General features: G+C 36.7%; 2 protein-coding genes across 18 annotated transcripts in view; one reads left to right on the plus strand and one right to left on the minus strand.

Annotated features, from left to right (window-relative positions):
• TASOR (transcription activation suppressor) overlaps nucleotides 1–10553 on the plus strand; it is a 53433-nt gene extending 42880 nt beyond the window's left edge. For 5 of the 8 annotated variants that reach the window (XM_040454727.1, XM_040454728.1, XM_040454726.1 and 2 more), the window contains 6 exons: nucleotides 2012–2134; nucleotides 2916–3075; nucleotides 4091–4199; nucleotides 6152–6330; nucleotides 6496–6660; nucleotides 7537–10553. In XM_040454727.1, coding sequence (XP_040310661.1) covers nucleotides 2012–2134; nucleotides 2916–3075; nucleotides 4091–4199; nucleotides 6152–6330; nucleotides 6496–6660; nucleotides 7537–8069 — 1269 coding nt within the window. In that variant the 3' untranslated portion in view covers nucleotides 8070–10553. Of the gene's footprint in view, nucleotides 1–2011; nucleotides 2135–2915; nucleotides 3076–4090; nucleotides 4200–6151; nucleotides 6331–6495; nucleotides 6661–7259 lie in introns of all 8 variants that reach the window. The other 3 variants (XM_040454732.1, XM_040454731.1, XM_040454729.1) reach the window with 1 other exon arrangement.
• The window catches only part of CCDC66 (coiled-coil domain containing 66), a 51546-nt gene continuing 33620 nt past the window's right edge, over nucleotides 7693–25618 (minus strand). For all 10 annotated transcript variants that reach the window (XM_040454741.1, XM_040454740.1, XM_040454739.1 and 7 more), the window contains 7 exons: nucleotides 24773–24917; nucleotides 23935–24021; nucleotides 12832–13319; nucleotides 12211–12251; nucleotides 11209–11450; nucleotides 10901–11025; nucleotides 7693–9522 (listed from right to left, as the gene is read on the minus strand). In XM_040454741.1, the coding sequence (XP_040310675.1) occupies nucleotides 9436–9522; nucleotides 10901–11025; nucleotides 11209–11450; nucleotides 12211–12251; nucleotides 12832–13319; nucleotides 23935–24021; nucleotides 24773–24917 (1215 nt within the window). In that variant the 3' untranslated portion in view covers nucleotides 7693–9435. The remainder of the gene's footprint in view (nucleotides 9523–10900; nucleotides 11026–11208; nucleotides 11451–12210; nucleotides 12252–12831; nucleotides 13320–23934; nucleotides 24022–24772; nucleotides 24918–25618) is intronic.

The following is a 25618-nucleotide window of genomic DNA, read 5'->3' on the forward strand; positions in this document are numbered from 1 at the left end:
TGATATACTTTCTTACGTGATTTAATACAGACTGAAATAAAAAACTAGTAAGTTCAATTAAATTTAGAACCTGTGATCTAAGTATCTTAGGATTAACATCTTGTTTTATTGGGTGGTATTGAAGACCATTTGTATGCACACTGCAAATACCTTTAAACTCTTGATTCAGAGATTTTAAATGCTTTGTACTTGGGTTTTTAATGAAGGGGAGGGAAAGATACAGAGAAGTAGAGGAAGCTATCAGTGTTTACCTCTTATGGGTTTTTTATCAATCAGATAGAAAAAACTATCCAGGGATGACCTAATCATGATATATGTAGTCTTTTGGCATTTTCTTGGTACCCTGGTCATGTCAGGATTCCTTATAGCCTTTTTGATCAAAAAACATGATGATCCTGAAAGATTCCCCAATCATGGAAGATTCCTCACTGCAAGGTGTATTTTTTTCTACTGAAGCTACAGAGTAAGACTAGTGTTTCAAGTATGTGATTTTTTAAAACACTTGCGTGTGTCTGTGCAGATGCATACAGATGCATAAGTATGTAACATTTGTAACGATAGGTAAATTATAACACAGTAACAATTATATCAGTGTTTTCATATTAACAATTAGCATTCACTAAATTACAGGATTTCCATTCCTTAAGGGAATACCATAGGTTTTAAAATAAATGCCTCCTCCCATTTATGGAATTTACTTACCATGATGAGTTTCTGTTTGTGTTGTTAGAGGAAGCAGAAAGGACTATAAATAAGGGCCTTGTAGCCTACAGTGGCGCAAAAACTCTGTGCTGCTGACATGTCCTGAGCCTTTGTCAGTTTGGGGATCTCTTTGATGTCAGCATGTTTCATGTAGTGCAGCCATAAGAACATGAAGGGCATGGAAATGAAGAGAGAGGAAGAGTGCTCAGTGTGATTTCTTGGAAAGATGAGATCAGACTGTTCAACCATCTTACCTAAAATGAACTTGCTTTTAAAACTTCTTACTGTAAAAAGACCAAAAATTATAAGCTGGTCTGTCAGACAGCAATTTACTTTTTCATTACCTGACTGTAAGCTGTTCTGAGATCTGCCCAGAAGCTTTAATTATCTAATAATACAGAAGACGCTGCTTTATTTAGTTTAGGGCTACACAGAAACATCCTCTTTGGGGGTGACACTTGTAGACCATTCTTAACAGAGCAGTAGACTGGTTGTGAGGCAAGCTGGGTTTAGATTTAATGACTATCTAACCAGCCTTGCCAATCTTGAGAAAATTAATCTGCTCCTGTATCTGTGAAAAGAGGAATGTGACCTCTAGGACCCTGCAGTTTACCTCAGACTTCAGGATTCCACCAGCAAGCAAAGAGCAAAGGAAATTGCCTGTACTACCACCATGTGTCCTTGGAAAGGTAGTACCATGTCACCAACATGGAGGGAGGTATTAATTAGATGGGAGGGTCTATTTCGGCTGAAGGTATAAACTTGACAGACATGGCTAACTAATATGTGAATGCCATTGTATACGCTGAAGCTCTGTATGAATGACTTTGGGACTGTTGTGAATTAAATGAGCTACAATAAGAAAAGTGCTTTATAACTAAAGGAGTATACTGGCAACCTTGCTGCAAATAGCCAAGGGCTTGCCTTAAATGGAGTGGAAAGTGGGAGTGAGGGAGTGGTTGATGATTGGACTCTGGGTTGCCCCAGAATAAGTAATGGAACTGGATTAAGAACCTGGCTAACCATCGTTCTTATGGTTCTTTCTATTACCCACCATTGACGTTTACTTAGTTTTCACTGCATAGCATTGTAACATTGTGACTGGCCACTTAAACTCTGAGCTATAGGTTGTTCTATAAGAAGAGTGAACTTGATGATCTCTAGGGTCCCTAGAGTATAAGGTCATCATTGCTAGTGTTCAAACAGTAGTTACACTTGCCAGTTTATCTTGCATTTGTAGTGTTAAATGGATATTTGCAAAAAAAAAAAAAAAACTTCTTAATGTTGATTTAGTTTTTTTCTTTAACAGGAATATCTTATCAAATTAGGCAATACAGAATGTCATCCAGAACAGTTTTTGGAAAGAAGATCAAAACTAGATAAACTATTGATTATTATTCAGAATGAAGACATTGCAGGCTTCATTCACAAGGTAGAATATTAAGTCCAATTCACTATTATTTTGGCTATAAAAACTCCCTTATTTTAAAATCTTACTGCCTTTGAGACTAAAGCTCTTTGTTTTTAAAAATATCCTTGTAAGGTCTGAAAAGAGAGAAAACTTCAAGGTTGGTAGATTTAGGGCTTGAGACCTAATGATCCTTCTGTGAATCAGTTTGTGATCAAGTTTGTACCTTTGCAAAATTTTAAGTTGCGGCATGTCCCATACCCTCCCTGTCACTCATCAAGACTAGGAATACTGACTCCTTGAATGTCAGTGGGTCTGTTCACTCTCTTTACATTGTCCTTTTCATTCGTATGTCCCAGGTAAAACCTGTTTGTACCCTCTCTCTGCCACATCATTTCCCCTTTCCGTTGCATTTGGAGGAACCCCACCCAGTCTTCTGAGCTTGTCTCAAGTCCTACTGCCCTTTGAAGGCTTTCCTGACTGTTCCAGTACCATAGGCTCTTGCCCTCTGAATTCTGCCTGCACTCACAGGGCCAGACAGGTTGGCCTATATCATTGTTTCCAAGTCCGTTTGTAGGTACCTTTTCTTTAGAGCATTCTGTTTACGGTATTCACCGAGTACATAAATGTTGATTTATGTATTTGAACATGTTGGGAATATTATTTTTGTGCTTGGCTTTCCAGAAGCAACACACTAATATAGATGAGCTGTAGTGCATTTTGTTAGACTTTTCCTGTAGGTCACTTCACACTTGAGTCTTAACCATTTCATTCTTTATTTGTTTTTGTTTTGGGATTTAAATAGGTACCTGGCTTGGTGACTTTGAAGAAGCTCCCTTGTGTTAGTTTTGCTGGTGTTGATAGTCTGGATGATGTTAAAAATCATACATATAATGAATTATTTGTATCTGGAGGTTTTATCGTGTCTGATGAATCCATTCTAAATCCAGAAGTTATCACAATTGGTAAGATTTGTGCATTCTTTCGAGTATGAACTTCTGTCTTTTCTAGGTTTTTCTGATTAATGACTCATGCTTTTGTGTTTTGTTTTTAAAGTTTATTTATTTTGAGAGAGCTAGAGCGCATACGAGCAGTGGAGAGGCAGAGGGAGAGAGAGAATGAGAATGAATATCCCAAGCAGGCTCCACACTGTCAGTGCAGAGCCCGACGCAGGGCTCTATCCCACAAACTGAGATCATGACCTAAGCTGAAACCAAGAGTCAGACATTTAACTGACTGAGCGACCCAGGCACCTCAGTGACTCATGCTTTTTAAATGTATTGTCCATTCTGCCAATTACAGATAACTAATACATTTTCATCGTTTTCTTGAGGTTTTATTGCCTCAAATTTCTTTTCTCTTAGTCTTTGCAAATAATTTCCTCTAAATCTGGTATAAAGCAAGGCTACCTGCTCCTACTGCATTTGTATCACTTCTGCTTTGTTATTGTTATCATCCTGTTCTTTTTTTTTTTTTATGTAGATGTTCTTAAATCTAAGAGTATGTATAGATCTGTCTCCCTCAGAGGGAAAAAAGTGGGGGGCAACACTACATAGGAAAGTAGACATTTATGGAAACCAATTTGACAATAAATTTCATATATTTTAAAACTTTTTTTTTTTCAACGTTTATTTATTTTTGGGACAGAGAGAGACAGAGCATGAACGGGGGAGGGGCAGAGAGAGAGGGAGACACAGAATCGGAAACAGGCTCCAGGCTCCGAGCCATCAGCCCAGAGCCTGACGCGGGGCTCGAACTCACGGACCGCGAGATCGTGACCTGGCTGAAGTCGGACGCTTAACAGACTGCGCCACCCAGGCGCCCCAAATTTCATATATTTTAAAAAAAACAAAGTAAAATAAAAAACAAAAAAGGAAAGTAGACATTTCTATATAATATCAACAAAAATTTCTTCCATAATTCAGTTGTGGATTGACTATTATTTATTGAATTTAAGATGAACTTTGTTATCTCTAACAGAAAACCTTAAAAATTTTTTGACATTCCTCGAAGAACTTAGTACTCCGGAAGGAAAATGGCAATGGAAAGTCCACTGTAAATTTCAGAAAAAACTAAAGGAATTGGGCAGGTAAGATTTGAAAAATAACTGTATAATGGTTGCTGATTTAAAATTTTATTTTTCTGTGTTGATAGATTATCATCGATGCTGCTCAGTTTTCACAGGTATCTTTAGCCAGCCATAAGGGAATGTAGATATAATTCTAGCCTATTTGGAAGTAGTATTCTTATTTAGGTAGAGTTTTTCTTTTTTTTTTTTTTCAACATTTTTATTTATTTTTGGGACAGAGAGAGACAGAGCATGAACGGGGGAGGGGCAGAGAGAGAGGGAGACACAGAATCGGAAACAGGCTCCAGGCTCCGAGCCATCAGCCCAGAGCCTGACGCAGGGCTCGAACTCACGGACCGCGAGATCGTGACCTGGCTGAAGTCGGACGCTTAATCGACTGCGCCACCCAGGCGCCCCTAGGTAGAGTTTTTCTTAAGTTGAAGTTCTAGTTTCTAGTTATGTATATAGGTAAAATGGTTTTCATCTTTGCCAGTTGGGGATTTAGAATAATCAAGAGGGAATAGTCTGCTTTTTTTTTTTTTTTTTACCAAACTGTATATGCCAACTAGGTCAGACTCTTTCCCAACTGAGGAACTAATTTATGCAGCTAATCTAGTGACGCGCATACATACTGAGACAAGGATTAATCCCGACATAAGGGGATTTGTGATTAGGACATTTATTTATGGAAATAGGTGATTTCTAGCATACCCAGTGGTCCTTAGAACACTAGTCAGCTTGAGAGGCTTCACAAATGATAGAGGAGTTTTGGATACTGTATCTTCCTACTAGAGAGTCCATATAGTATATTTACATAATTAGGGATCTGAGAGACTAAGACTTCTGTTCTACAGGGGTGCTTGCGTGCCTCATTCGGTGAATTGTCCGACTCTTGATATTGGCTCAGGTTGTGATCTAAACGGTCGTGAGGGGCGCCTGGGTGGCGCAGTTGGTTAAGCGTCCGACTTCAGCCAGGTCACGATCTCACGGTCCGTGAGTTCGAGCCCCGCGTCGGGCTCTGGGCTGATGGCTCGGAGCCTGGAGCCTGTTTCCGATTCTGTGTCTCCCTCTCTCTCTGCCCCTCCCCCGTTCATGCTCTGTCTCTCTCTGTCCCAAAAATAAATAAAAAACGTTGAAAAAAAATTTTTAAAAATAAACGGTCGTGAGATGGAACCCCATGTCTGGTTCCTCGCTGAGTGTGGAACCTGCTTGGGATTCTGTCTGCCCCTCCCCCACTCACACTTTTTCTCTCAAAATTTAAAAAAAAAAAACCTACATTTTGTCAGCCAGCATTTCTGAAGCAGACTACAAAACACTTTTTTTTTTATACCCTAATACCTTCTAATCCCATGGTACACTTAAGAAGGAAATTCAGGCTTAAATAACTGAAAAGTAACTTTTTGTAGTAATTCACTCTTTTGAAACTTGTTTTATCTTCAAATCATGTGAAATAGGCATCAGTAAAGCCTTACTTTTGTATACCAGATAACAGTGAGGCCCACAGATGTAACTTTGGTACAAAGTTAGTACCTTTATCTTCCTGACAGTAGTCAGTAATTTCTACCACTTGTTGCCTTGTGCTTGGAGGTGTAGAAACAGCTTAGAGCCATGTATTTTTTTGGAGATATTTATATATATTTTTTGTCCTTCTGTGTCCTTCATTCAAGTTCTAAATTAGTAAAGTTAAAGGGAACTGTTGTTTTTTATTAAGTAAAACAACTGAGATTTTTTAGCCTAAGCTGAATAGCCGGCTCTCAGGCTTTTACACCCATATGAAGCCCCTGGACTTACATGTAGGTTGCACAATTCCTGCTCCCCTCTCTCCCCTAGGAGAAACCCATTCACTAGGCACTGAACTAAGCAGTGCAGTTGTCATTAGTTGCCTCAATTGAGAAATTATAGTTTTAATTTGAAGCAAAAATGTCCATACTGTAGAAATGCAGATCCAGATATCGAACTATTTAATTTCACAGATTGAATGCTAAAGCTCTAAGTCTGTTGACGCTTCTGAATGTCTATCAGAAGAAGCATCTGGTTGAAATTCTGTCGTACCACAATTGTGATTCACAAACTCGAAATGCACCAGAATTGGATTGCCTCATCAGACTTCAGGCTCAGAACGTACAGCAAAGACACATAGTCTTTTTAACAGGTAAAGAGCGCCCTTAAGCTTCCTATTGTGAATGTAGGTGTGGATGCAAGGATTTTCTGGGCCTGTGGTAGGTGTTGAGCACTTTATGGGGAATGGGGGCAGGCACCATCATTTGTCCATGTGTAGTTTCAAGTGTTTTATACTAGAAACTTGTTTTTAATTTAGAAAAGAATATCAAGATGATTTCCAGTTATACAGATAATGGAATAGTGGTTGCAACTACTGAAGACTTTATGCAAAACTTTAAAAATCTTGTGGGCTATCACAACTCAATCACAGAAGAAAACCTTCCACTGCTTGGTGCTAATGAGAATCTTGAGTCGCAGTCAGGTAACTTTTCAGTAGTTTTCCTATTCTTTAAGGCAGACAGAAAAAGAGGAACGGTTTTGTTTCATTTTCATATAACGAAATGCCTGTCCTGAAACTACTCACCCTCAGTGTTAATAGCTTCAGGGAAAGTATTTCAAGGCACCTATGATTTTTATACTTAGCATCCCCAAAATCTGCTCATTTATACTGTAATCACTACAAGCTGTTAAGAGTTACTGTGTCGCATACTATAGAGTAGGCATTTTCTCGAGGGTTTGTAAGCTTTTATTGGCTGCTGTTGTCAGCAAAGGGGTTCTATTTTTAAAAGGAGGACACCAGATAATGGGGATTTAGCATTGGGCTACTAAATCTCCCCAGATGTATAAAGCAATTTAATTACAAGGTAGTAAGGGATATCCATAGCTTTAGTCTTTTGTGAGATGGCCTCTGCTTTGGTTCCAGGTTTTATGTTAAATGAAAGATGTAATTTGTTTTTGAGGAAAAGCAGAGATGATCAAACATTTGATAGAACTGGTTTAGTCATAATCCAGTGAAGCTAGATGTCAAAATTTTTATTTTTTATTTGTCTTGTCAAATACTGAATTACCGTATAACTTTAGATGCTGTTTTGACATTAACCCCTTTGGAGCTGGGAGTTGGGATTTCCCAACATTAAACGTGAACACATTTCGCAGAAGCTTTTAGCATCGGATTATCTGGACATTCACACCTAGTGTGAGTGTTGTGACTAAGTGAACTTGTGGCAGAAGACCAAGCTTTAAGGGATTGTGGACTTGCAGACCCTGACGCGTTATATTGTGTGAGTAGTGTATAATTTTAAAACTTAAACAAATTGTGTATTTCAATAGAGGAGGACTTTTTGTTTTTTAAATGTAGCTCTTTTAGAAAACGATGAAAAGGATGAAGAGGATATGTCTCTGGATTCAGGGGATGAAATCTCACAAATAGAAGTATGCAGCAATTTTCATTCAGAAATATTGGCGAAAGAGACCAAAGGATCACGTGGAACAGATCAAAATAAGAATATTCAAATTGAGTTGCAATCGTCTCTTGACGTGCAAAAAAGTTTATTAGAAGATAAGACTTGTCAGATTGATTCTGAAGAGAGAGCTTCTGTTGCTCTAGTGTGCTCTGAAGGAGAGAACAGCAGTTCAACTGAACAAGATGCATATAGCAGCTTTCAGGTTTATCACAGTCAATTACATATGTCCCATCAGTTTAGTCATTTTAACGTTCTCACTCATCAGACATTTTTGGGGACACCATATGCCCTTTCATCAAGTCAGTCTCAAGAAAGTGAAAATTACTTTTTATCTGCTTATACTCAAAGCTTGGATAGAGATAAATCTCCATCTCCATTAAGTTGGGGGAAAAGTGATTCTTCCAGGCCGTTTTCAAAAGAGAAATAATTATATTAATTTTTTTTTTGAAACAGGTTGTTATGGACTTTGTTTCTTATAAGAATTTATATTTCATTCTCTAAACAAAAGGTTTCTTGTCCTTTCTCAAATGTTTTTTTTCCTTTTATTTAAATCATGATGGCCTGTAACAGTTGAAGCATCTGAAAATTGAAATAAATATATATATTTTTAACATATATTGTACTTGAATTATCTCATGTTGGCACTTTTAAGTTTTACATTTATAGGTCACCTGTACTTAGACTTCAAATTGAAGCCTGTTTTATACATAAAATTAGATATTTGCAAAACCATAGTAAATAACTTTTCCCCCCCTCTGTCAGGATACCAGCTACTTTTGCTGAAATGACATATCAGTCAACTATTGTATTTATTTTAAGCTTTTGTATAGTGTTTTTATACAGGTATAAGCCAGTGATGTCAATAAATATTTACAGGATTTGGCTCAATACCTCAAGATTTAAGACCTAGGACTTAATACCAGGCAGCATTATTTTTATCTTTAAGCTTAGCCATGTAAAAATTGCCTGTTGCTAAAATTTTGCTCAACCTTTTATTCAAGGGTATTTGATAATTAACGATTTTCAGTACTTAGTGTGAAATTTGACTTACTCAAATTCAGTCTATTTCAAAAGATAGGTTTATTAAAGGCATTGAACAAATTTGCTATGGATTTTTAAATTGGTAGTCTTAGCAAAATGTAAGTATATTTTTTGAGGTGTTAAACACTTAAGTGCTGTTCTAAAAAATAACTTCAAATTCACAAAGTATATGGCGATCAGTTTTAAAACTATATTGGTAATAACTGCCTGCATTACAAATGCAAACTGTTTTTGAAAATGCAGTTTCCACAAGTGAAAAAAGAAAAAAAAAAAGGATTTAGAGAAAAGAAATACCAAATCAGCTACTCTAGTAAAAGTTGGGATGTAAGTCAGACCTTCCTTTGGGCCCGCCCTTCAGAAGAACTTAGAATCTGAGTTCTAACCTTTCAAATCTTTTTATAGAGCAAAATACCTAAGTGGTATCTTAGTAATAAGCTTCATAAGTGTAGAAGAACGTTGTCTGTGAACAGGTCAGAAACCTGTCGTAAGGTAAGTGGAAAGTGTTTTTACAGGACTTAAATGCCTAGATTGTGATAGAGCAGAAATTTTTTTTTTTCTTTACTAAGCTTTACAAAAAATGTCCGTTTTATTGTAAAATATATATATATATACACAGTGTTGTACTACATAATGTACAAGTTTTAAATAAGCATTTTTAAAATAAATCTAGGTTATTTGGAAAATACAGTTATGCAATGAACACATTTTATAATTTAGAAGACAACAAACGTGAAGGATTTGATTTTCTACATTTAAAACGAAGAATTAAAATTCTCTTCTTGATTTGCAGCTAAAAGCATGAGATTAGATTCCAACTCCCTTTGCTTCTGGAGAAGGCCCTGAAATCACATTAATATGTTAGTGAGGTGTGCAGCAGACTTGCAAATTATTCCTATTTTACATTTCAGCCCTGCTAACCCAGAATTCTATTTACTTTGAAAACCTATAATAAATTCCATTACTCAGCCATAGCTTGTCATGTTGAATTTTGAACCACTCAAAAAACTTACTCACTTGGATGTTGTATACCCAGGATTACCTTCTTAGGATAAAAACCAAGAGGGATGACTAACTTGTAAAACAAAGTCTCCCCAATGACATGGCTCTTAAAATGGTAATGAGACACACTGAAGGAGTCTCCCCGAACATCCCGTGTTTATCTTGACTGCACTAACCTTAGTGGCTTAGACAAGGCTCTGCTTGAAATAAGATGTGGCTACTATACATGTGGGTCACTGTGTACAATCATATATATTCCTGCCTCTTGACCTCACAACTTTTACCTCTATTAAGTGCCTTGTCACTTTAAAGGAAAATTGAAAATATTTACTGCTTGTTACATAACTCAATCTACATGTAGCCAAAGCTAGCATTTGGAGAACTGAAGGATACTTTCTACATAATTCTGTTAGTATGGGTGATTTTCTAGCTCTGTGAGAACTAGTAAGCAACTGTTCAATCCACAATTTGAAATGCAAGAGGCATTAGCAAATGACTGGACATGGAAAAGGGCACTTCTAAAGTGGCAGTTTATTTTTCCTGATAGAAAAAGGTTATAGCCTTAAAATAGTGTGTATGTTACCAGATTTTATCTGACAATAATTGGTCTGGGAGGAAAAGATGTAGTCTGATGAGTAAGGTTATATGTATAATTTCACACTGGATTATATTATTCTTTGGGACTTGGATCACTGTTCTGTTCTGAACACTGCCAACACATTCAATTAAAAAAACGTGAACTGCATTACTAAGAGTTTATTAAAGCATAATTGTGTATTTTCTGCTTTTGGTTTTAGGGCCTTATTGATCATGTTTTACCTTTCAAATGTATGCTTTTTTTTTTCCATTCAATAAAATTGTCTTAATATTAGAACTGTCTCATGATTTCATACTGGAAAGATTTTTAAAATGGCAAATCTTATTTCCATTCAAGGTTAATACACAGGTGAATTTCTTATGTGGGAGAAGTGACATAAATCATGTAACCAATTAGGCACTGTAAGTAAGTAAAACACAGCCATTCCAACATACAGCCTTCCAGGGGCTCCTGGGTGGCTTAGTCGGTTGAACTCTCGACTCGGGTCCAGTCATGATCCCAGGATTGTGGGATTGAGCCCTGCATCGGGCTGCACGCTGAGCATGGAGCCTGCTTAAGATCCAACACACAGCCCTCCATCAAACAGTTACATCCACACTTGGTGAAAAAGCTCATCATACCTGTCTCAGTTCTGATAGTCCCTTAAGGATTGCTTGTTGTCGATCCCTGTTTTTCAACAAGTTAGGATTAAGAAGTGGGTCCCTGACACCAAAGTCAAGTAGCTGTCCTTGTTCTTGGTCACAGTCTGAAGCCAGATGAAAGTAGTATGTTAAATATAACTCTAATATGATACAGCCCTATCTTAGTCTAAGGATTCATTAATAAGCTTACATATTCAATTAAAAATTTAGTTATGCACCCCAAAATGGAAATTATACCTCTCCTGGCTAAGGGCAAGAATATTAATTTGGATTTTGAATTTACTTACCATGTGGATTTTGGTACTGAAGATCCTGGGTTAAAGGCCTAGACAGTGGTGCATCTGGATCAAGGTAATAGATCTCATTGGTTCGGACATAGGGGATAAAATGGGATGGTTCAGAAACCCCAGGTGATGTTTCTGTTTGACTGCCTTCTAAGATCAGATTCTCTCTTTCATAATTACTGTTTAGTGTCTGAGTCTGTTGTGTTCTGTTTTTCACCACTGGAACTGGTGGTGGTGATGGAGACCTGTGTTTTTCAAAAAAGCACAATAAGGACTAAGAAGATTTAATGCAAAATTATGCATTTTAAAGTATATCTGCTCTTCAATCATTTCAATTTATCCTAAATGTAAAACCTTTAGGAACACTACGTACAGAAGTGAGTTCTAGGATACTTTCCCTAAATAGCAACAGAATAGGATGAGTTTTTACTTGGCAAGGATATATACAGCATAGAGGAAAAAAGGGCGATCAACATTAGCTGGGTTAATGTAAGCCTAATGTTTTCCTGAGATAATTTAGCATAAAATAAGATACTTACCATTTGAACTAAACTCATTAGAGCCACATTCTGACAGAACTCTAAACCATCTGGTTCAAAGGCACAGAATCAAATTCCTAACAATCTAAATCTCCTACTGGTTAACTGAATTTTTCATTATCCCTACTAGTCATTTTTTCATCCAAGTACAATGTCTATTCCACTGCTGACATAACTGGAAATTCCAACTATTTTAGCTAAGTTTGCAGACAACAATACCTTACCTACGTTCCCACCCAGGATGTTTATTAGGCCCAGTCCAAATTGGGCCTTCAAATTTTAGGTAAAATGCCAGCCACATATCCCTTAAACCTCTATGCCTCACGTGGAAGTCTGACCTCCAGTTACTGACTTCATACATGCTCATGTTTTCATCTCAACTGTATTCTCAGCAAATACTGTGTATTTCTTTACCACATATACACAGCACTAAGTAGCTGTGGAATCCATCCAGTCCGTAACATACCTTTCCTTGCTGAAAGAATTAATTTTCAGAGGATCTTCTTCCTAAAAGATAGATAAATGCACAAAGGAGTAACAGTATTTGCCTTATATACCCACAAATACTTCTGATGATTACTTGTGGAAATAATCTGAGGATAATATTTGAATAACAGATACTGGATGATGGGATAGAGATTTTGTATTTTTCCAGTCACAGGGAACCAATACAGTAATACGTGACCTTGTAAAATTACCCTCTGTCAATATGGACTATAAACAAGAATTCTGAGTAGCTATTTGAATAATGGAATAATGAACAGCATTAATCTAGACAGGGTTTAAGTGTCAAGTTTTTATGTAAAGGGCCAGACAGTAAACACTTTTAGCTTTGTGGGCCATGTGGTCTCTTGCAACCACTCTAAGCCACCCACAGACAATTCATAAAGGAATGAACATGGCTATGTTCCTATAAAACTTGATGGATTTGCCATAGTTTAACAATCCTTTATAAACTAAAGCACATTTCTTAAACTCTTGTTCATACAGAACAGCCTTGTCAAAACATGCATGTGGGGAACCTGGTTTTCAATCTAGAAACATCAATACATACTTCAAAATATATTTTAAGACAGAGGAGTTTTACCTTTTTGATTAGATGCCACCTGAACCTTGGCTCAGTTTCTTGAGATGAAGGAAGAACTGGTGAAGGCCCTCTATTTTGAGAGAGGTGTCCAGGACTGTTTCTTTCTACCAAATTAAGAAGTTCCATCTGCCGCCTTACTTTTTTTTCTTCTCTCTGCTTTTGAAGCTGTTTAGGGTACTTTTCTGATGCTGGAATATACCTTTTGAGTGGCTTATTTATATTCCAGTCGGGCCTTTTAAGACCTTTCTTCACTGGTTTTGTTTTCTCTGTCCTTGTGAATTCATTCCACTGATCATTATACCAACTGTTTTCTTTTTCTAAGTTGGCTCCTTTATCCTGATTTGTTAGTTCCTGTTTGTCTTTCTTAGTGTGAAGTTGTTCACTAAATTCTGCAGGAATCTCAAGGGATGAACAATTTATAATTTCCCCCTCTATTACTGATCCACAGCATGATTCTGCATTGGTGAACATTCCTGTATTTAAGTCATCTAAAAAGAAAAACTTCAAAGGCTTAATTTTAATTGTTGTAACACAAAATTTAGGTTTTTTTCTCAAAGGTATTACACAGGGTTTTTTGTTTTGTTTTTTCAAAACAAATTCTATACCCATTAAACTACTCCCCATTCCTCCCTCCCTGCCTGAAGCTCCTGGCTACCACCATTCTACTTTGTTTCTATAAATTTGACTACTCTTAAGTACTTCATGTCAGTAGGATCCTACAGTATTTGTCTTTTTGGGACAGGCTTGTTTCATATTAGGATAATGTTCTCGAAGTTCATCCAAGCTGTACATGTGTCATAATTCCTCCTTTTTTAAGGCTGAATAATATATACCATCAGAGGTGTCTAAATGCCACACTTTATCTGTTAAGGGACATCTGGATTACTTCCACCTTTTAGTTATCATGACTAATGTTGCAGTAACACTGGTGTCCAAATAGCTCTTCAAGACTTCAGGGTATATACCCCGAAGGGGAACTGCTGAATTATATGGCAATTGTATTTTGAATTATTTGAGGAAATTCTTTATGTTTTCTATAGTGACTACATAGTATTTTACATTACCACCAACTGTGCACAAGTGTTCCAATTTCTCCAAATCTTCCATGCAACCATTTTTAAGTGTACCATTCACTGCAGCAAGCATACCCACAGGGCTGCACAATTTCAGACCCTTTCATTACCCCAAACATACCCTGTATACACTAAGCAGTAACTCCACATTCCACTCTCAACCCCCAGCAACCTCTATTTTCCATCTCTATGAATGTGTCCACCCCACCCTAGATTCCTCACATAAGTGGAACTATGTAATATTTGTGTGTCTGTGCACTCCTCCCCAACCCTATGCTCAGCTTATTTACTCAGCATAATTCCTTGGTCACCCATGCCACAGCATGGATTGAAACTTAAGCTGATTCATTCTTAGCATCACATAATATAGACCATTTTTTAAACAAAACTTTTCACAGGACTGTCCTGGTTTTCATTTAGAATATACAGAAGCCGTATGTAATATCATCTTCTATATCTATTTCTGAGCAAAACTCTTAATTTAATTTTCCCTATAACAGTAACTGACAAAAGTGTCACAAAAGCAATGTAAAAAATTTCTTCTGAGAAGTTTTTCTGGTAACTTGTTTTGAAATTAACAACATACAAAAATATACAGGATCTGGAAAATGTCCTTCTGTCTTCACCCCAAAAAAGTGCTGGGAAAATTTCTTTTATACCTCCCTCCTTGGAACCAAATTTTTAGGGAAATGTTGCTACTGATATAAGTCACATTGCATTTTGTGTATTTAGATCTATAGATCTCATATACCATTATACTCGGCCTGCAGATCATCCCTGAATCACACACAATGTCAGGAACAGTTCACTCAAAAAAACATCTGAAATTTTACAACTTACATGTTTAGTGATGTGTTCAGCTGTAACAGCTATGGGACCAGTTGAACAATCTTTTAAAAGGTTTTCTTTCACTCAAGATTAAAATTTTAAATACGTAATTAGGTCATGAAAAAAGGTTTGTGTTCACATTTAAAAAAATTAACTCTAGCTATTGCTCTCTTATTTTGTACACTTACTAGGTGTGTTATTCCAGGCTGGACATGCTTTAGGACCAATCCACAGTAAGGCTGCCCAGCCTGCATCACTCTCATAGTGGGTATCTTCTTTTGCCACTCTGTACCCACTTAACACCTTTTTCTACCCTGGCAAGCTGACTGGTATGAACTGTATTAATGGGTTCCTGATCCTCTGGCTTCAGTCAACAGGGTTCACAAGCAGAGTAAAGGGAGGGAACAGAATGAAATCAGGATATTTACTCCACTGGCTCATTCTCTTAGTTGACCTGAGGCTGACTCTGTCCCTTTACCATAGTTCATCATTCCCCTCAAAGTTCCCTCGGACACAACTTCTGTCTTCTAGGTTCCGGTAATCAGTTTAGTTGCTACCTAGCACAAGAGTCATGCACCCTCTCTGGTTCCCATAAATCTGATATATGCACTACTTCTGATTCTCCTTTGAATCTCTGACTCTCCTTTAGAAATACTCCCTTCCTACATAAACCATTTTGAATTATTCTATTTTGGGACTCTGACTGATTGAATTCCCTTAGAGCTGCTCAGTGAAAAGACACATAGTTTCATTATTTCAAAAACTTATTTTCACTTTCCTTTAATGTGTAGGATTTATATAATTTAATAATTTATCTGGACCTAGGGATGGGACTGAACCAGATTCTTCAAGCTTAAGAGTGAAGTATCAAAAAATACCAAGAGCTCATAAGCACAATAATTTTAAGTAAGCAAGTGGCTTAAGTAGGTAAGTTAGTAACCCAGAGCGGCTCCCTAAGGTGCGATGGGTTTGAACCCTACATCAGGCACTCCAACTTTTAAGACCTGCACTTGAGAAATGAGCCCCCAAAACATCTTGCTTTGAAAGCCAACAGGCTCATGCCCATGAGACCCACCAAGCTATAGTGGAGGGAAGAAATGGCTTTTAAAGGGTTGTTGTGTAGACTCACTTGCCCCAGGGCCCAGTGCAGAGGTAGCCAACAGTGCCCAGAGTGTAATATAAGTAGATGAGCCTCTTTCACATAAAGTGAGGGGCAGGCATCTAACAACACACATCTAGGGATCTGCTGGGATACTGTTCCAGGGAACTAAGGCTGGCAGTTCATTTAAAACTCTAGGTATCCCCTGCACCCCTGGCAGATGCTATCTTTAGAGACCTTCCTCCATCCACTCCTGTCTACCTCACTCCAACCAGCAGGTGTCATCTTCACATTCTTCCTCTGTCCTGTTCCACGGTCCCAATATCTCCTTATACATGTCTGTTGCCCGGGATTTTATGTTTTGTGCCCTGGTTTCTGCAGCTGCTATGTGCAGGGTGCCCCTTGATCACCTGGCTCTGGAGGCCAGGTGCGCTTCTGCTTGTGGTCCTGTTGGGACTGTATATGCTTTTATACGTTAAAAGCTGATGCCTGAAGGTCTGGCTTCCACTCAGCCTGAATCTAGGTGCTGACTGAGATATTGCCCTCTAGGGCACTGACCCGGTCTTGGCACACTCAATCCCCCCCTCCCCCCTTTTTTTTTAATGTTTATTTATTTTTGAGAGAGAGAGCATGAACAGGCTAGGGGCAGTGAGAGAGGGAGACAGAGAATTTGAAGCAGGCTCCAGGCTCCGAGCTGTCAGCACAGAGCCTGACACAGGGCTCAAACTCACTGCTTTCAGCAAAGAGCCTGCTTCATATCCTCTGTCCCCTCTCTCTGCCCCTCCCCCACGGGTTCTCTCTCTCAAAATATAAACTTAAAAAAAATTTTTTTAATGTTTGTTTATATTTTGAGAGCAAGAGAGAGAGCACGAGCGGGAGAGGGTCAGAGAGAGCTGGAGACTGAATCTGAAGCAGGCTCCAGGCTCTGAGCTGCCAGCACAGACCTGTGTTCATGACCTGAGCCAAAGTAGGATGCCCAACTTAATGAGCCACCCACGTGCCCCTCAAAATAAACTTAAAAAAAAAAATAGAAGTAATTTACCTGATAGAGTTCAAAGTAATGATAAAGATGCTCACAGAACTCAAAAGAATGGATAAGCAAGGAAAACTTCAAAAAGAAAATAAATGTAAGTATCAAAGTACCAAACAGAAGTCACAGAGCTGAGGAACAGAATAACTGTACTGAAACATACACTAGAAGGGTACAGCAGACAAAATGAAGCAGAAAAAAGGATCAGTGAACTCAAAAATAAAAGTGAAGATAGCTCAAGGAACTTATGGGACAACATCAAACAGACTAATAGTCACATTATATGATGAAATCCTGGAAGAAGAGAAAGGGGCAGAAAACTTCTAGGAGAAAAAAACATCTCCTAACCTGGAGAAGAAATAGATATACAGATACAGGAAGCCCAGAGAATTCAAAATTAGATAAAAACAAAGAAACCATCACAAAGATACATTATAATTAAAATGTTAAAACTTTAAGACAAGGAGCAAATCTTAAAAATGGTGAGAAAACAACTTGTTACATACAAGGAACCCTCCTAAAGACTACATGAAATTTTTCAGCAGAAATTCTGTAGGCCAGAAGGCAGTGACTCAATATATTCAAAGTGCCAAAAGAAAAAACTTCCAACCAGGAATAATGTACGTGGCAAAGTTATCACTCAGAATTAAAGAATTTACTTTCTAGACAAGCAAAACATTAAGAGTTCATCACCACTAAACCAGACTTAAAAGGAATGTAAAACAAACACTAATCAACAACAAATGGAAAACTAAAAATCTCACTAGTAAACATTAATACAAAATAAAAGTAGTAGCTTAATCATTTATAAGACCAGTCTAAAGGTTGAAACCCTGAAACAATAGGAGCGCCTGGGTGGCTCAGTAGGTTAAGCATCCAACTTCGGCTGAGGTCATGATCTCACGGTTCATGAGTTCAGGCCCCACGTTGGACTCTGTGCTGACAGCTCGGAGCCGGGAGCCTGCTTCAGATTCTGTGTCTCCTCTCTCTGCCCCATCCCTGCTCACACTCTCTCTCAAAAATGAATAAACATTAAAAAAAAATTTTAAAAACACTGAAGTAGTAAAAATCACCATAACTGGAATAACTAGTTAGGGATACAAAAGATAAAAAGATGCAAAATGTGCCACCAGAAGCAAAATATGAGGAAGGGGGGTAAAAACGTAGAGCTTTAGAATATGTTAAAGCTTAAACTGTTACCAACTTAAAACACTGTTCTAAGTTACACTGTATGTAAACCTAATGTTAACCACAAAGTAAAAACCTACAGTAGATGCACAAAGGACAGAGTCACAAAAGATCAAGAAAAGAATCTAACAATACCATTAAAGTCATCAAAACAAAGGAAGAGAAGCAGAAAGGAACTAGAAAACAATGAAAAAAACGGCAATATATATACACCTGCCAATAATTCCTTTCAATGTAAATGTACTAAATTTTCCAAATCAAAAGACATGGAATGGGTGAATGGATAAAAAAAAAAAAAAAAAAAATAAGACCTATCTAAATGCTGCCTATAAAAAGACTCCCTTCAGAAGGACACATACAGATTGAAAATAAGGGATGAGAAAAGATGTTCCATGCAAATGGACAATAAAAGAAATTGAAGGTAGCCACACTTATATCAAACAAAATGGACTTTAAAACAAAGACTACAATAAAGAGACAAAGAAGGGCATTACATACTGATAAAGAGGTCAATCCACAAGAGAATGTAACATTTGTAAATATTTATACACTCAACACGTGAGCACCTAAATACATGTATATATATAAAGCAAGTATTAACAGGCATAAACAGCAGTACAACAACAGGAAACTTTAAAACCCCACATACATCAGTGAATAGATCGTCCAAACAGAAAGTAAAAAAAGGCCTTAAATGTTAGACCAGATGAACTTCACACATATATTCAGAACATTCAATCTAAAAGCAACAGAAAACACATTCTTCACAAGTACACATGGAACATTCTCCAGGCTAGATCATGTTAGGCCACAAGACAAGTCTTAATAAAATAAATTCATGAAATTTCAATTAATATCTACACACAGTTTTCCCAACCACAATGATATGAAACGAGAAATTAATAATTACATGAAGAAAACTGGAAAATTCATAATTATGTGGAGATTAAGTTAAGGAGTCCAAACATCAAAAGAGAAATAAAAAAATGTCGAGACAAATTAAAATGGAAATACAACATCAAAACTTATGGGATGCAGTAAAAGCAGTTCTAAGAGGGAAGTGAAGTTCATCGTGATAAATGCCTACATCAAGAAACAAGAAAAATAAGCAACATAACTGTAAATCTCAAGGAAAAAGAATACCAATCAAATTCAGTACAAGGAAGGAAATAACAAAGATCAGAGGGGGAAAAAAAGGAAGTGGAGACTATAAAAACAATAGACAGTATCAGTGAAACTAAGAGCTGATTTTTGGAAAAGATAAACAAAACTGACAAACTTTTGCTAGAATCATCAAGAAAAATGAGGATTCAAAAATCAGAAGGAAAGAGAAGACATTACAACTGACACCACAGAAATACAAAGGATCATAAGACTACTATGAACAACTATATACCAACAAATTTGACAACCTAGAACAAATGGATAAATTCCTAGAAACATACAACCTATCGAGACTAAATGATGCAGAAATAGAAAATGTGAACAGGCCTATTACTAGTAAGGAGAATCAGAAAAATATAAAATATATAAAATATAAAATAAATATAAAATATAAAAAATAAAATAAAATAAAATAAAATAAAATAAAACCTCCCTATAAACAAAAGTCCAGGACCAGATAGAATCACTAGTGAATTCTACCCTGCATTCAAAGAATTAATAACCAATCCTCAAACTATTCCAAAAAATAGAAGAGGGAACACTTCCAAACTCACTTTATGGGACCAGCATCGCCCCAATACCAAAATCAGAGAAGAATGCCACAAGAAAATTACAGGCCAATACCCGAGACAAACATAGATGCAAAAAACTCAACAAAATTATCAGCAAACAGAATTCAACAATACATTAAAAGGATCATACACCATGATCAAGTAGAATTTATTCCAGGGATGCAAGGATGTTCCAACATCTGCAAATAAATCAATGAGATACAACATACTAACAAAATGAAAGATAAAGATCATATCAATGGATGCAGAAAAAGCAAAACTCAACATCCATTTATGATAAAAACTCTTATACAGACAGTATAGAGGGAATACACGTCAACATAATAAGGCCATATATGTCAAGTAAACAGCTAACATCACACTCAGCAGTGAAAAGGTGAAAGTTTTTTCTAAGATAAGGATGTCTACTCTCCCCACTGTTATTCAACATAGTACTGGAAATCCAAGTCACTGCAATTAGGCAAGAAAAACAAAATAAAAGGCATCCAAACTGGAAAGGAAGAAGTAAAACTGTCACTATTTGCAGATGACATACACAGAAAATCCTAAAGACTCTACCAAAATCTGTCAGAAAAATACAAATTCTGTAAGGTGCAGGACATAAAATTAATATACAAAAATGTGTTGCATTTCTATACACTAATACTATTAGAGAAATTAAGAAATCAATCCCATTTGCAATTGCATCAAAAATAAATACCTAGGAATAAATTCAACCAAGGAGGTGAAAGACCTGCACACTGAAAACTGTAAGATGTTACTAAAAGAAACTGAAGAAGAATACACAAATGGAAAAGATATTCCATACTCACTGGAAGAATTAATAACCTTCTTAAAATGTCTGTACTGTCCAAAGCAATCTGCAAATTCAGTGCAATCCCTATCTATCAAAATTCCAATGGCATGTTTCACAGAAATAAACAATGCCGAAATTTCTATGGAACTACAAAAGCACCCCAAATAGCCAAAGTAAGCTTGAAAAAGAATACGGTGGAGGCATTACACCACCTGATTTCAAATTAAATTACAAAGCTATAGTCATCATAAGAGTAAGGTACTGACATAAAAACAGATACAGATCAAAAGAACTGGGCGCCCAGAAATAAACCCATGCTTATACGGTCATTTAATTGACAACAAAGGAGCCAAAAAATCCATAATAGGGAAAGGACAGTCTCTTCAATGAATAGTGCTGGGAAAACTGGACAGTCAATTGCAAAATAATGAAACCAGACCACTATCTTACACTATACACAAAAATTAACTCAAAATGGATTAAAACCTTGAATGTATGACCTAAAACTATAAAACTCCTAAAAATAAAAACACAGGCATTAAACTCCTCGACACTGGTCTTGGCGATGATATTTTGAATCTGAGTCCAAAAGCAAAGGCAACAAAAGTAAAAGTAAACGAGACTACATCAAACTAAAAGCATTCTTCATAGCAAAGGGCAAAAGAAACCATCAAAAAACTGAACAGGCAACCTACTGAAGGAAGAAAATATTTGCAAACAATGTATCTGATAAGAGGTTAATATCCAAAATACAAAGAACTCATACAATGCAATAACAAAAGCAAAAACATAATCTGATTTAAAATGGACAGGGGCACCTGGGAGGTTCAGTCGGTTAGGCGTCTGACTTCGGCTCAGGTCATGATCTCACAGTTTGTGAGTTTGAGCCCCGCGTCAGGCTCTGTGCTGACAGCTCAGAGCCTGGAGCCTGCTTCAGATTCTGTGTCTCCCTCTCTCTCTGACCCTCCCCCACTCACACTCTGTCTGTCTCTCTCTCAAGAATAAACATTAACATTTTTTTTAATGAAACAATAACAAATAAATAAATAATGGGCAGAAGATCTGAATGATTTTCCAAAGACAACCTACTGATGGCCAACAGCTACATGAAAAGATACTCAACACCACTGACCATCAGGAAATAAAAAACACAATGAGACATGGCCTTTAACCAATCAGAATGGGAGTACCAAAAAGACAAGAAATGACCAGAGTTGGCAAGGATGCGGAGAAAAGGGAATTTTCATGCACTGTTAGTGAGAATTATAAATTGGTACATTTCTACTATGGAAAACAGTACAAAGGTTTCTCAAAAAATTAAAAGTAGAACTACCACATGATCCAGCAATTCCACTTCAGGGTATTTAACTGACAGAAACAAAAACACTAACTCAAAAAGATACATACACTCCCATGTTCACTGCAGCATTATTTACTATAGTGAAGACACGGAAGCAACATTAAGTGTCAGACAAATATAAAGAAAATGTAGTGTGTACACACACACACACACACACACACACACACACACACATAAGAATTATTATCAGGCCATAAAAACAAATGAAATCTTGCCATTTGTGACAACATGGATGGACCCTGAGAGTATTATGCTAAGTGAAAAAAGAGAAAGACAAATACCATAATGATCTTACTTCTATGTGGAATCTTAAAAAAACACGCATTGTCAAAAAAAAAAAAAAATATATATATATATATATATATATATATATATATCCAGAAGCTCATAGGTACAGATACTGTTGCCAAGAGCAGCAGTTGGTGTAAAAGGAAGGGCAAAATGGGTGAACGGTCAAAAGGTACAAACTCCAGTTATATGTCTTGGGATGTAATGTACAACACAGTGACTATAGTTAAAAATAATTCTATATTTGAAAGTTGCGAGTAAATCTTAAAAGTTCTCATCACAAGAAAAAATTCTGTAATCGATGGTGAAACTGCTAATTAGACTTACTGTGATCATTTTTCAACAAATACAAATATAGAATCACTATTGTACAACTGAAAAAATGTTATATGTCAACTATATCTCAATTTAAAAAGGTGGAAAGATAAAGGGGTTTCCTGCAAGTTCATAAAAAATTCCCAGGAAGAGGGACGCCTGGGTGGCTCACTCGCTGAAGTGTCTGACTTCGGCTCAGGTCATGATCTCACAGTGAGTTCGAGCCCCATGTCGGGTTCTGTGCTGGCAGCTCAGACCCCAGAATCTGCTTTGGATTCTGTGTCTCCCTCTCTCTCTGCCCCTCCCCTGCGCACGCTCCCGTGCACACACTCTCTCTCTCTCAAAATTAAACATTAAAACAATTATATAAAAAAAAATTTTCCTAGAAAGATAAATAAAGGGGAAAGGATTCACAGTAAGCATGGAGATCTATGATAATAATATCCAACATGGATATTACCTTATCAACTTTTTAAAATTTAAAATGAACACATAAAAAAGATGTTCAACATCATTAGTCACTGGGGAAATGCAGATCAAAACCACAATGACATACCACTTCACTACCATGAGAATAAGTGCAGGGGAACATGCAGAAAAACTGAAACCCTCATACACTGCTGATGGAAATATAAAATGATACAGTTGTTTGGAAAATGGTTTTGTAGTTCCTCAAATGCTAAACATAAAGTTGGTTATATATGACTCAGCAATGTTACTCTTTTCTCCCAGGAAACCTGAAAATACAGGTTCTGCATGAGTGTTCATAGCATATCTGTAATTAAAAAGTGTAATTAACCAAAAAGTCCATCAACTGATGAAGGAATAAACAAAATGTGGTATATGCACAAAATGGGATATTATTCAATGATAAAAAAGAATGAAGTACATGCTATAACATGCTGAACCTTAAAACATTATGCAAAGAAATAATCCAGACACAAAACACCACATATGGTATGATTCCAATTATATGAAATGTCTAGGACAGACAAATCTAGAGTAACAGAAAGTAGATTAGTGGTTGCCTATGACTAGAGAGGAGGGAGGAAGTGGACAAAAGCTGCTGCTGAATACAGAGGTTCTTTCTGGAGTTATAAAAGTGTTCTAAAATTATGGAGATGGTTGCACAACTCTAAATATACTCTAATTTTACTCTAGAAAAAACACATTGCATTGTATTCTTTAAAAGAGGTAATTTTATGTTATCTGAGTTATATCTCAATAAAGCTGTTACAAAGAAATGAAAAGCCAAGAGATCCCTTTCTTACTGAAAACCTTGAATTCCTTTCATTTTTTAACTGAGCTCAATTTTAAATTGAGCTTAAGTCTAACTGTGATGTTAATTTTAAGTAAATCTTAAACCAAATCACAACTTTTAAACAAATACCTGTTTGCACAGCAGTGTCCTTTTTGGGAGAGGTTGTAGAATTGATACATATATTCATTTTATCACTGACGTCATCCAAGCCATGTCCTAAATTTGAAATGTTGTTAGTAGATTCATTATATTCCACTTGTATTAACTGACAAGAGAAATATGTTACCCAACATAATGACACTTCAGAAATGTTAACAGAAATTATGTATAGCAGCAACTAAATACAAAGAAGACGTTTGGTGTAATCAGGAAGTGTGAACACTGCAACACAAATTTAAAAGGGCTCTCCTAAAGTTTCTTAAAAAAATTACCTGCATTTTAATCTGTTATTGAATTTTAGGGAGATCACTTAATATATTCCTCCAAAAACTGGGTAAAAAAGCAAACATTTTCCCTACTGTGAGCAAAACATAAAGAGAATTTAAGATTACTGGAAAATGTAACATTTAGTATACTCTTAAGGTGATTTCTCAAATAAAATAAGCATTATAGAGTTCCAATAGCTCAAAGTCTGAAATTCCTTAAAAAACATTTAGTTAATTGGTGTGTTAAAGGCACTAAAAATAAGAAATTACTTAAAAGCATCTTCAAAAGATACTATAAGTAAAATTCTTTTTAATTATTTTATTATTTTTAAGTTTATTTATTTAGAGAGAGCGTGGTGCATGAGCAGGGGAGAGGCAGAGAGAGAGAGAGAGAGAGAGAGAGAAAGAATACCGAGCCCAGCGCAGGGTTCAATTCCATGAAATGTGAGTCATGAAGTAAACCAAGATCAAGAGTTACATGGACTCTCAACCGACTGAGACACCCAGGCACCCCATAAGTAAAATACTAGTGAAGCGCTTACCGCCAAGATTTTTAATCAATCCTGAAGTGTCATGTCCCTTTTGAGCCAATTCTCGGATTCTCTGTTCCTGTTTCAGTCTCTGTGCTAGCTCTTGTGCTCTTTGCATTGTCTGGAATAGCTCATTTGTCTTGAGAGCCATGATTTCCTATTGAGGTGCACAAAGGTATTAAATACAATTATCAAACACATACAGACTTGACAATTCTGAGTAGATAAGCTACTATGTGTCAGACACTATTCAAGATATTGGGAGAACAGTCTGGGCAAAGTTCCTTCCCTTTTGAAGCTCACATTTTAGTATCTTTTCTCTGTATTTAGTATCTTTTTATCTGTATTAGATCACAAATTTAAGAACCCTTTTACCCACTCAAATTTATAATAAAGTTTTGAAAGCTTCTAAAACCAATGGTCAATTCCATCAGAATTCCATTAAGAGTAAAAATAGATTAAGATGTAGGACACAAGGTTTATACGGGGCGCCTGGGGGGCTTAGTCGGTTAAGCGACTCTGGCTCAGGTCATGATCTCACAGTTTGTGAGTTTGAGCCCCGCATCAGGCAGGCTCTGTGCTGTCAGCTCGGAGCCTAGAGCCTGCTTTGGATTCTGTCTCCCTCTCTCTCTCTCTCTGTCCTCCTCTGCTTGTGCTGTCCCTCTCTCTCTCTCTCAATACTAAATAAACATTTAAAAATTTTTTTAAATAAAAACAAAAAAAACCTATAAGGTTTATGGCCACTTCTTGCAATTCAAGCACGCGATACTTAGATTTTTTTTCATGTATACAGTTATTTCATAGGAGTAGTTAGCTCAGCCTATTCAACATAATCAAATTAAAACCCTGACCATATGC

This window comes from Herpailurus yagouaroundi, unplaced genomic scaffold, assembly GCF_014898765.1.
Source record: "Herpailurus yagouaroundi ecotype Mexico unplaced genomic scaffold, PumYag 213, whole genome shotgun sequence".
Classification (NCBI taxonomy): domain Eukaryota; kingdom Metazoa; phylum Chordata; class Mammalia; order Carnivora; family Felidae; genus Herpailurus; species Herpailurus yagouaroundi.